Source organism: Danio aesculapii, chromosome 1, assembly GCF_903798145.1.
Source record: "Danio aesculapii chromosome 1, fDanAes4.1, whole genome shotgun sequence".
Taxonomy (NCBI): Eukaryota; Metazoa; Chordata; class Actinopteri; order Cypriniformes; family Danionidae; genus Danio; species Danio aesculapii.
Genome location: NC_079435.1, coordinates 60045650 through 60059092, shown reverse-complemented (window position 1 = coordinate 60059092; position 13443 = coordinate 60045650). Strand labels below are relative to the sequence as shown.

General features: G+C 36.0%; 1 protein-coding gene across 10 annotated transcripts in view; it reads left to right on the top strand.

Annotated features, from left to right (window-relative positions):
* mbnl2 (muscleblind-like splicing regulator 2) overlaps positions 1 to 13443 on the top strand; it is a 125981-nt gene that overhangs the window by 16151 nt on the left and 96387 nt on the right. For all 10 annotated transcript variants that reach the window (XM_056463367.1, XM_056463411.1, XM_056463403.1 and 7 more), the window contains exon 2: positions 4403 to 5065. In XM_056463367.1, the coding sequence (XP_056319342.1) occupies positions 4892 to 5065 (174 nt within the window). In that variant the 5' untranslated portion in view covers positions 4403 to 4891. The remainder of the gene's footprint in view (positions 1 to 4402; positions 5066 to 13443) is intronic.

The following is a 13443-nucleotide window of genomic DNA, read 5'->3' as shown; positions in this document are numbered from 1 at the left end:
TAGTCACATCGCAGCATCTGCATTGTGGAGCTATTTTTGATCGGCAATGAAGAATGTAGTGTTTACATTTTACATTACATTTGATTATTCGGTAGTAGAGCAGGACAAAATAGCAATATGCATGAGGTGGTGCTTCTCGTAATGGCGGATTGAACATATATCAGTGCTGCGATTTTAAGAAATATATGTGATTTTTATAAAAGAAATAAATCTTATAAGTTTTTGATGCATTTTTCCCTTTTTATTTACAAATAAAATGATATATTGTAGATGGTTTTCTTGTGATATATCGCTGACATCGTGATCTATTATTATCAGGGGCAAAATATCACGATAATATCGTATTGTATCGTATTACTGTACCTGAATATCTGACTACTTATTTCACGTTTGTCTTTGCTCTATCTTATTTATTATTTATTGACTTGTTATTTGCAAAGTTAATGATTTCATTCCAATATAGAGCTATTCAAGTCACCTGCCGAAATCGTATTCATATCGCAATATAAATCGCAGCAAAATGTCAGATTTTTCCAATATCGTACAGCCCTGCTAGAAAATTTCTATTGATTCAACCAAACAATTTAAGGCAGAGAGATTTTTTACAGTGTGTAATCAACTTATGAGTCAAAAAATAGAGATGCGGTAGATTTTTCATGTCAGAGGTCAAGTTGAGGATTGAATGTTAGTGTTTGTTAAATTCACTTGTAAGCTGCAGATGTTGTACGTCATGTTGGCGTTTCATGCTTACTCTGTATGCCATTATTAGCCTACATAGTACATACTGAAAAACAAGTATAGTAGTATTCCCTTGAAAACAAACCCAGGCATTAACGTTCCCTCTGTAGTAAACCTCCTAACATGTTCAAACACATCATTATTAATGCATACGATACCTAGCGCATTACGCATACGCACCATTCAAAGGCTCTGCTCTAGTATAGAGTTCGGCTGTGTACACACAGTAGTTATTGTTTGGCACTTGTCTGTTGGCTCTGCTCTAAGTGGAGGGGACGTGGCCATCATTACACAGCAAAGGGAATCTTAAACGGCAGCTGCAGGTTTTTACAGCCTTGTTTCGTCTGCCTGCACCACCCCCACCCTTACCCTCGCTCCTCTCCGTCAGTTTGCACAAGAAAATATTTCCAGATGTTCCAAGAAAAGAGCTCTATTTCAGCGGCAAGGTTTGTGTGAGGTTCACAAGTCATGCCAGAGGCGGAGTATTATTTGAGGATTGAGGCTAGAGTGGTTATGATGTCAACTGCTCCAAATCGGACAGAGGTCACTCTGTCTCTCTGTCTGTCTGTCTGTCTGTCTGTCTGTCTGTCTGTCTGTCTGTCTGTCTGTCTGTCTGTCTGTCTATCTATCTATCTATCTATCTATATATCTATCTATCTATCTATCTATCTATCTATCTATCTATCTATCTATCTATCTATCTATCTATCTATCTATCTATCTATCTATCTATCTATCTATCTATCTATCTGTCCATCCGTCTATCTATCCATCCATCTATCTATCCATCTATCTATCTATCTATCTATCTATCTATCTATCTATCTATCTATCTATCTATCTATCTATCTATCTATCTGTATAATATTCTATCTATCTATCTATCTATCTATCTATCTATCTATCTATCTATCTATCTATCTATCTATCTATCTATCTATCTATCTATCTATCTATCTGTCTGTCTGTCTGTCTGTCTGTCTGTCTGTCTGTCTGTCTGTCTGTCTGTCTGTCTGTCTGTCTGTCTGTCTGTCTGTCTGTCTGAGTATCTATCTATCTATCTATCTATCTATCTATCTATCTATCTATCTATCTATCTATCTATCTATCTATCTATCTATCTATCTATCTATCTATCTATCTATCTATCTATCTATCCGTCTGTCTGTCTGTCTGAGTATCTATCTATCTATCTATCTATCTATCTATCTATCTATCTATCTATCTATCTATCTATCTATCTATCTATCTATCTATCTATCTATCTATCTATCTATCTATCTATCTATCTATCTATCTATCTATCTATCTATCTATCTATCTATCTATCCATCTATCCGTCTGTCTGTCTGTCTAAGTATCTATCTATCTATCTATCTATCTATCTATCTATCTATCTATCTATCCATCTATCCATCTATCCATCTATCCATCTATCCGTCTGTCTGTCTGTCTGTCTGTCTGTCTGTCTGAGTATCTATCTATCTGTCTATCTATCTGTCTGTCTGTCTGTCTGTCTGTCTGTCTTGTCTATTTTTTCACCTGTCTGTTTGTTTGCCTCGTCTACATTTGTTTCTGTGTATCTATTATCTACTTTTCTGTCCGTCTGTCTGTCTGTCTGTCTATCCATCTATCTACTTTTGTGTCTCTCTGTCTATCTATCGTCTACTTTTGTATCTGTCTATCATCTACTTTTCCCTCTGTCTATCTATCTGTCTGTCTATATAAATGTCTCTATCTCTGTCTACAGTGCGCTGCTATCTTTTCTCAGTGTTTAATCTGGTTGAGGGTGTTGTGGCACTCATCGCTGAAGGCATTGCGTCTGGAATACGCATCTGTTTCAGTCCTTTTCTGGCTGTTGAACGGCTGCCAGGAATATTGCGCTGCTGCGTGTTTTCTATTGGCTAAAGTCTCTGGCATTACTCAACAGGTTAGTCAGTCTTAAATGCTTTAGGAAGGGGAGGTGTTTTTCCTCTGGTGCTGCTGCGCCTCTGGGTCTGACCCAATGTGGCACTGCATTTAATCGTTGGTGCTGTGTATTCCCTGAGTCCTTTGATGTGATATGATATACAGTAATTTGCTCCATACGTTCGTGTGTCTGATGTTCCTCATTAGTCTCTTTGGATAAAAGCCTTGGTCAAATGACTACATGTACATAATATAATCCCAGAATACTTTTTGATTAGGTAATGCCAAAGTTTTCCACAATAACATCCGTCTGTTATTCGTTTTCAGCACACACTGTTGGTTTAATATGCTATTAAATGTATTCAGTTATGCAAGACATGTTTGTTCTTACTCTAGGCTACTTTCAGTTTCATAATAAGTGATTTTAAAGTGTTTTTTGTTTTAATCATGTTAAATATATTGATCCTCGAAACAAATTGAATCTGAAAATAGCATTCAAATGTAGGCATGTGCCGGTATCACATTTTCATGCTGCGATTAATTGATTGAGCTTTTATCACGGTATACGGTATTATCACGATATTGTAATTTTACTAGAGAAACAGGTCAAAAAACACAAAAAACTTCAGTTTCGTCAACTTAGTAACTTTAATAACTTTTTAATTAACTAAAAGTACTTCAAACATTTAAATACAAATAAATATAAATAAAACAATACACAATATAAAAGTAAACTTGAGCAATTATATCAAAGTGAATGTGCAAAGGGAAACCGTCTTCGATCAGCAATCCCTCTGCGTTTTTTTGGAACCCAAAATATTTCCAAACCTCTGACTTTTTTTTTGAAGGGGGATAAATTGTCGGCAGCGTTCCTCCTTCCGCCATGCTTCTTCTTCGTGTGAGGATTAGAGAGCGGTGGCAGCGGCAGCGTGCACTGTGTGCCACAGTGCTTCTACATGCGGGGATTGTTTACATCAGAGTGCGCATCAGTTCTGCGCAGCATATACGCAGTGTTTCTTCAAGCAGTTGATGGAAAATAAGCTGAAGGGGGATAAATTGTCGGCAGCGTTCCTCCTTCCGCCATGCTTCTTCTTCGTGTGAGGATTATAGTGCGGTGGCAGCGGCGGCGCACACACAGTGCTTCTACATGTGGGGATTGTTTACATCAGAGTGCGCATCAGTTCTGCGCAGCATATACGCAGTGTTTCTTCAAGCAGTTGATAGAAAATAAGCTGAAGGGGGATAAATTGTCGGCAGCGTTCCTCCTTCCGCCATGCCTCTTTTCGTGTGAGGATTATAGTGCGGTGGCAGCGGCGGCGCGCGCTGTGTGCACACAATGCTTCTACATGCGGGGATTGTTTACATCAGAGTGCGCATCAGTTCTGCGCAGCATATACGCAGTGTTTCTTCAAGCGGTTGATGGAAAATAAGCTAAGGCGCGTTCTAAGAATATAAATTCGGATCTATTATTTTTCACGGTATTTTGAAGTGCCCGCGATAACAATATCGTGCATATTCATTACCGTGATTTATCGCATAACCGAATACCGGCACAAGCCTATTCAAATGTCAGAAATTCACATTTGAAATTGTGAAATACCACTGATATCGTGATTTATCATTACCGGCAGCAGAATATTGTTATAATATTGTATAGTGAATTTATCTGTGATTCCCACCCCTATTGTAAAATGGATATATTGCAGTGTAAAGCTTTAGTCGTCCATTTTTCTCAAACTGCGGTCTTCTTTTTCAGATCCCAGTCAGAAGAAAGTGCCTTGTCTGACGACGTTTCTACTTGAAGCTGCTCACCGTTCCCATCCTACACTGTAAACAACACTGGCTTGGCCATTGAAAAGATCTCCATTCCCTTTAGACTTGCCAAAGCACAAGGAACTGACACGCTCTTTCCATTATTAGATATCGTTTCAAGGAAAGCCATTGCCTTCAGATAGAGTCACCCGCAACCGTCAGGCTCAAGAACGTTTGGAGACCTGGAGCATGTTCTTATTGTCGCGCCAGTGTTGTGCACCTGGGACTAAATGACTGATGAACAACTTGGCAGAGATTGACAGCTTCACTGATAGCGGGCATCTCCAATGCGACAGCCACCGGGGCTCTGAATGTGACATCTCTATTTAAAGGGCCTCGCCAAACAAACTGAGACCAACCTCAAAAGTACAGCAACACACAAACGCGCAGACTATTTCAACCCAAATCAGCAGACACCCTTCACAACACAACTATGGCTTTAAATATCGCATCGATACGAGACACAAAATGGCTGACTCTGGAGGTGTGCCGGCAGTTTCAGAGAGGGACGTGTTCGCGCAGCGACGAGGAATGCAAATTCGCACATCCGCCCAAAAGCTGCCAGGTGGAGAACGGACGGGTGATCGCCTGCTTCGACTCTCTGAAGGTAAGAATCGCTGATTATTTGATGCATATTTCCTTTAGCGAATCCCGAAAGACGATTCTGAATATTATATAATTAAACGTCTTTATTTATGATGCAGTGTTTATGCCTGAGGTTCAATCACTGCTTCGTGCCTTTTTTTTTTCTTGGTTCGTTACATCATTGATTGATGGATTTTACAATTAGAGCAGAAAACAAGGCAATTAGTATTCTAGAAATTACGGTAATCAACCAGTATATAATATAAGTTAATTCATGTAGATTTACATTAGCGGTAGATTAGCTTAGACTCATTCTGGTCATCCTTTGTTGAGGATAGACATTATTTTGACTGTTTTTTTCTATCTTACACATTCAAGCAGGGTTGTGCCCTGGTAAAATCACTATCGCATGACTTGCATTGGTTGCATTAAACATTGTAAACTGCAAAAGACACCAATGTTCAATAAATAGAGACGTTAAGTGAAAATACACATTATAAAAACACACCAACTTGGAATGGAAGAGCTTGAAGTAGGGCCATGGCAAAAAATGCTATCTCTAATTCTTTTCCATATTGAACAATAACAATATATCTGTCGATATCAGTTGTTAATGCTTCCAGATTTAAAAGAGTATCCCAACAATGACTGAAGCCACAAAAATATTAGAGGGTCTATTAAATAGCACAACCTATTTTCGGTCGCCGATAATGTTTGGCAGCCGAAAATTTGGTACATCTCTAATATCAACACCCTTCTACAATCCCATTTTTGCACATTTATGCTGTGTTATCAGATCAGTGTAGAGTAAAAAAGTTTAGAGCTTATCATTGTTATAGACATTCATGTTATCGTTTATCAGCCCAGCCCTAGCCGGAAGTCTACATCCTTGATGGCAGTCAGATCAGAGTAGAGTACAAAAAAGAGTACTTATTTTACAGAGAATATAGTAATTATGAATGCACCACCAAATAGTAGCACACAAGTTTAACTATAGGACGCTAAAGGGAGTTTGTCTTCTTATCATATACACATGAAATTGAGTCAATGTGCAGTTTTGCTTATACTCTTATACTCCGTCTGAAGTTTCTTTATTCTTTTTAGGGAACTCTAATCTGAAGGATGTTTTAAGGCATGACATTTGTAATGTATTTAATTTAATGTATTTAAATCAACATGTTTTTTAGGTTTAGCATTTTTTCTGTGCGCCCAGTGATATGGTTATATTTAGTTATGCAAAATACTAAAGAATCATGGTGACAAATGTGCATTTATCAGAGTACAATTTAAAAAAGGCAAATAAAATCATAAAAATGCAGCAATTCCATTGCCAAATAATGTACTTCATGACTTTTAATATACACTGTTTTTGATGCAGTTTACCACATTATGTTGTTTTTATGCAGCATCACATTCAGGGTGAATATGCAATGCATTTTAGTGCCAGAACTATTTGTTTAATATGATGTCATTTCCCTATTGCATGCTCTTTTTCTTGGTTTTATTAAAAAGCACAAACAGTGCACGATAAAAAAGATGAATGTTCGAAAAAACAATGATGATAATAAAGCAACTGGCTCATTGCTGTGGAATTGCAGTCATATATGTACATTTTATTTGCATTTATATCTTCAAACACAGTTTATCCAGTATGAATATTCTGTAAAACTGTCATATTATATTTCATGAGTGTAACTGACAGCTGTTTATGTTGCAGTTTAGCTAGTTAGCTAGTTAGTGCACTCAGTATGCAGTCATGGCCAGGTATATTGATTTATTTATTTTTAAATCTGGATCTGTTTGTTTTATAATATGTTTGTTTATATATCGATTACAACGCATAAACAGCATTTTTGACTGCTGATCAATTTCTAGCTGATAATTATTATGTAAATGAGGCTCGTAAAGTTGCTGCACCCTGTAATTGCCCAAGCGAACGTCGACAACATTTTTAAGGATACTTTTTGTGTTGCTGGCAAATAGCTTGTCCTAGTGCAGCACTCTCAAATTAGAGTGCATGTGTCAGCTCTGCCACACTGCATACTGCACACTTCAAATAAAGCTGACCTATAGAGACCGAAAGGGCAGCGCTGCTCTCTCATCCAGGCAGTTTTATATCTTTCCATCTAACGTTACCGTGCCACGTCCGTCATTTATACGGCCTGCCGGTGGGTTTCCATGAACGCTTGTGCTGTTTTTAGATGCTTGACCATGTGCGAAACAATAACACGAACACAGTGAGCTTTGTTGTGAAATCGATAAACTAGATGATGCACTTGCACATAATTGTCATTTTTTCTGTCTTTGAGTTTCCCAAAACCATTAGACGTTTACAATAGGGAGGCTTAATGTAATATATTTTAAAAGCATTTTAGTTTGAAATTACAGTAGCACGTAATGGCATTCAAGTTTAAGTGCACGAATCAGTTCATACTTGAAACCAAACTGGATTTTCATGCATTTTAATGTTTTGTGCACTTGCACATAATTCATATAACATCAACTGAATTCATCTGATGTTTTTATCACATGCGTTTAGGCTAAGTAATCAGTGCTAATTTAGTAATGCTGTTTTTCATCATTCGCACATTGTTTTTTAGATTAGATCAATTTAAACATGCTTGCTTTACAATGCATGTATTTAAGTGTGTAAAACATAATATGCTAATTAGTCCAGCTAAAATATTTTAAATCTTAAAATTAGTGGGGCAATTATCGGCGTTAACGCGAGACTCTTATCACGCGATAAAAAAAATATCGCCTTTAATCTATTCTCAGAGCTGGGTCTATTCTACGCAAGCTATGAAGACCTTCACCTTGATATTTTAGCACAGATGTATACCTAACCGGTGAGCCATCTGACAAAAAAGTGCCCTTCTGAATCAAATCAGCAGGATTCCTGACTTTAACTGCAGTTCGGCAGTTTCACTTTAACTCATGAACATTTTATTCATGCCCCCGTGACAAACTGGGGTATTAGATGCAAATAAGGAGCAAGGACTGGTGAGAGTGTTAGGGAATTTAATAATGGAATGGAAAGAAAAAAAAACAGCAAACGGTAAACATGTCAGGCTAAATAATTCAAATAAATCATTGACTTCTGCTTTTCCAAACGGCGGTATAGCTTGAACACAGTTATCGTCCCATGCCTAATCGATACAATACATTCAACCCAGGCCCATTCTGAACACGTCGTAACATGGGCGTTTCTGGAGACAGCAAATTATGTCCCGGGAGGTACGTATTTTTGCAGTTTTTGTTTTCACAAATCCATGAGAGGCCGATGTGTGCGCGTTTTCATATCTCAAATTTCTCTCGCGAGTGCCGTTCATGCCCGCTGTTCTCACGTAAACCCACTAGAGGCCGCTGTCGACTGAACGTCTGTCTGACTGACTGAATGACTGACTGGCCGGCCGACCAATCATCTAACCCACCCTCCTCCTTCCCTAAACCCAACCAATTTTATCGATTGACCCGCCCACCCACTTACTTCCCTAAAACCCAACCAACGATGTACAAAAGCCATCCAGAAAAAGAAAAGCCCTCGTCTGATTTTTACCACGTTTTCAGATTTTACCACATTCTCACCATTATTCACTCGTCCATTTTATTTTTTGGATTTGTTTTTGTCTTACCTGATTTCTGGACCCGCTCTTCCCTGGACTTGAACCCCGTTGTCGTCATGGTCATGTCCTGTCTGCATATCAAGTCCGTTGACGTACATGACGAGCTAACTGGACAAACTGGTTGCAGCTGGAAAGCCCTTTACACAGGGTAAGAGGTCAGCGGGTAAGCGTGAAAAGGAACGGCGTCATACCGCCCCAAAAATGAAATGCAGCCATACGTACCCCGGCTACATAATGCGATGTCTCCAGAAACGTCTGCGGGACTACGTTTTCAGAATGAGCCTGTGTTGAATACATTCAAATGACCAATATATATATATATATATATATATATATATATATTGACGTTATCACCATAGCAACACTTTAAGGAGTGAGTTTTGCACAGACATGCGTCGCTTTTTATAAATGATAAATAATGTAATGATTAATATGATTATTAATAACTTGAATTATTCATTGATTATTGGTGTCTTTATCAGTTTCTTTCATAGTGATCTCAGAGTGATCTTTTGGTTTAATCTGGGTCACGTTACGCCTAAACACAGATGGTCATGAGGCGAGCGGGTACGGCATCTAGCATGTTTTAATGCAGTGGAAACACTGCGCCGGTGACATTGACAAATGCACAGTAAAACTGGAGCAGGTCCCATCTCTCACAGGAATAATAGACTTAAGATGCTGTTTACCTTCATGCGCGCTGCAGTCCAGGCCTTCAAACAAACGAATCATCAACAGCTTACATGCTCTCTGCCGTTTATCACACAAATTAGGCAAGGTCATGGTGTAGGTCAGTGTCAGAGGATTGTGTTACGAGCGCTTTAGGCCACGAGGCATGAGAGGGGATATCAATACAGTCAACCCATGAGCGAGCATGTAGAGTTAGCATAAACCTGCTATTTTAAAAGTTGCATAGAAACAAGCGATGTTTCTCTTTTAGTGTTATCTCTGATTCATTATTGTCATAGTTTGCATTTTATTTACTCTCAGATATACAGTAGTCAACATTTAAAGTAAGTCATTACCTTTCATCAAAGTTGTCCTAAAACTATTGAACAACATCCGTTCTTGTCCTCGGGAAATTTTATAAAACATGTTTGATTCACTTTGAATGTCGACTGAATATATTTGTTATGCATTAAAATGTTTTTGTACACTCATTTGTTCATTCAGTTGTTTGGTAACACTATATTTTAAGGGTCCAAAATAATGCATTATTTTAAGCATTAATTAATGCTTAACTAATGGTTAATTTGTTCACAATTAAGCATTAGTTAGGAGCAAAAACACTAGTAATTAGTGGTTAACTAACATTTTAAGGGTGCCGGTTTATGCAGTAGTTATTTGGATATACATTTAGAACAGGGGGTCAAATTGCCTTTATTAGCGCTGTATTATTGATTATTTTAGCCTTAAGTAGCTGCAAGCTAATTCTAGTCAGTAAACGTGAATATCACTCAAGTATCATTATTAATCTGGACATAATTTGAACTTTAGGACATGAGGATAAGCTGTTTATTTTAGCCATGTATAATTGCAAACCAACAGTAATTAAATATAATTACTAGCGTGTTGTTCCATTATTTAAATTGACAATGAATCATAGAAATATTACAGTTTATCAAATTGTGCTATATGTTCAGTTGATCATGATTAACAAGTTTAGCTGAGCTTAACTAAAGCATAATTCGGGACCCTAACAATGTTAAGGTAAACATTAATTACTGGTGTTTTTCTTTTTCTTTTTGTGAACAAATTAACCATTAATAATACTTAATTAATGCATTATTTTTGACCCTTTAAATGAAGTGTTACCAGTTTGGGTAGATATTCAGAAATAATCTAAAACTGTTTTGCAACAACAATTCTCTCTTTTATAGTACTTTCATGAATCTTTATCAAAAAAAGATTTGTTCTGATTCAAATGTTTGATTAATTTTTGTCATAACTTGCATGTTATTTACTTTCAGATAATAGTTTTTGATGCATTAAAATGTTTTTGTACATTCATTTAGCAGCGAGTGAATTCTAAATCATCAGATCTGCAATATACCATAGCACTGTTTTATGTTCAGATATTCAGAAATATTCTAATAATGTTTTGCAGCAACAATTCTCTCATTTGTAGTACTGAGATGTGTCCTATTCAAACGTTAATTTCTTGGACTGGTTAATTCATCTAATTCATTTGTCATCATGTGCATTTTATTTAGTTTCAGATATATATATATTTTCATGCATTAAATGTCTTGTGCTCTCATTTGGCTGCTCAAGTGAATTTTAAATCATCAAATCTGGGATATAGCTTCACAGTGTTTTTAACAGCTATTAATAGAGTTTTCTGAGATATTCAGAAATAATATTGTAATAATGTTTTACAACCACAGTTCTATGATTTTTAGCACTGAGATTTATCATTTTCAAATGTTAATTTCTTGTTCTGATTCAAATTTCACACTCATTTTGTCATCGTTTGCATTTTATTTACTTAGATATATTTATTTAGATATATTTTTGCATGCATTTAAATGGTTTTGTACACTCATTCGGCAGCTCAAGTGAATTTTAAGTCATCAAATCTGCAATTTAACACTGTTTCGTGGGTTTATTTTAATAGCATTTTCTGGGATATTCAGAAATACATCTAATAATTCTGATAATGTTTTACAACCACAGTTCTATGATTTTTAGCACTGAGATTTATCATTTTCAAATGTTAATTTCTTGTTCTGATTCAAATTTCACACTCGTTTTTGTCATCGTTTGCATTTTATTTACTTATATTTATTTAGATATATATTTGCATGCATTACAATGGTTTTGTATACTCATTTGGCAGCTCAAGTGAATTTTAAGTCATCAAATCTGCAATTTAACAACACTGTTTCGTGGGGATTTTTTAATAGCATTTTCTGGGATATTCAGAAATGCATCTAATAATTCTGATAATGTTTTACAGCAACAATTCTCTTATTTTCGGTACTTTTTTTCAGTAATTTTCAAACATTAATTCAAATTTCTTATCCTTTTTTTTCCCATCACTTGTTTTCAAATACATTGTTGATGAATTAAACGTTTTGCAGCTCAAGTGAATTCTAAAATCCTACACTAAATCAGTCAGAGTTTTCTTTAAATAGCAATCTATAGTGTTTTCTGAGCTATACATGGGCATAATAGTACAAAGTGGTACTTTTAATAGGGTCAGTTTGAAGATGTAGGATTTTGTAGTGTTAAGATGAAGTAAAACATGCATTAAAATGAAGAGATGCATTGAATTCTGTGCTTTTGGGGGATTGTGCCAGCATTTTATGAGTTTAGTGCAGGCCTAAAGCTGCTATGTGACAGTTTAAAAGGATTTACTAAAGCGCTCTAACTTGTATTGTTTTCTGTCTGCTTTTAAATAAGCCAAAGCTTCTGCAATCATATTAACCCGTGGTCGTGCGTGCTCAGGCTTTTGGGTTGCAGGGCAAAAGTTTAATTTATTTTGGCAACATCAGCCTGAAAAAAATGTGTGTGTGTGTTTGTGTGAGTCGTCTCTGTTGTTCAACGGTGAGGTTTACAGGAGTCAGAGATCTAGTGAATTACTGTAATTTGCCATTGACTTACGGTCTGTTACGGCAGTCCGGGTCTGTCAGAGATGATGGCTGTCTAATGCCTTAACAACTGCCTCCAATTACGATCCATTTCTGAGTCTTGTTTGCAGTCATCCAAACCATATTGTGCATCATAAGGTTTTTCCAGGTGGTTAATATCATATTTATGCAATGAGTGAGTTAAATCTGTACTCTTAACTCTCTTTTTGGTCTTCTCTGAGGACATTGGTCTTATTTTCTCAGTGTAAAAGTGGTTGGGTTTTGTATTTACACTAATATAAAAGAAAATAATTGTATATATAGACTATTTCAATGTTGCGATGTCATTGGCCCATGAACATTTCCTGCTTGTTGTCAAACTATTTCAGAACTTTCATAACAAGAGGCAATTCAATCATGACTTAACATTGAAGCTATCATAACATTATTTATCAATATGTGGACCTTCTAGGAAAATAAAAATGTAAAACAGGAAATATGTTAGGACCATTGTTATTGTTTACCTCCCTCAAAATGGTCTATATATAGTCAAGCCCTAAATTATTCATACCCCAGGCAGGGTGTATACACTGAAAAAAAATATTCAAAGATGATTCCTTGGATTTACTCAATTTTTTTACGTTAAGTGGTTGTAAACAATTTATTTGGGCTGAATTTAAACAAACAAATTAAGTTGAACATTGCTCAATTTAATTTCTTTGTTTAAATTCAACACAAATAAATTGTTTGCAACAGTTTTGCATGCAACACTTTTTCAGTGTATACTGTAGATGTTGTAGATTGTAAAATGCATAATTATTTATGAACTCAAAAGTGTTATAAGATGATCTTTTACGACAAAATCTGTTTAGTTTTAGTCTTAAACTGACAGTTTTAATGACATTTAACTGATATAAATCTCTGATTAACTTAATGAATTAGATTAGTTTGTTCTTCCAAATATTGTTTTTAAATATTATTTATTCTTATTAAATATCCTGTCTTCCAATTATGATCTTATTCTACATCCCTAAACCTTACTTATAGCTTAACTATTAATGAACAGCAAATGAATAGATTATTAAGACTATAATCATAGTTAAAGGTTTATTAATAGCGAGAATTGTACTTAAAATTAAAGTTTGGCCTAATTTTTTTATAAATCTGCCTTTTCTAATAATTAAAAATATACCTGTCACAAT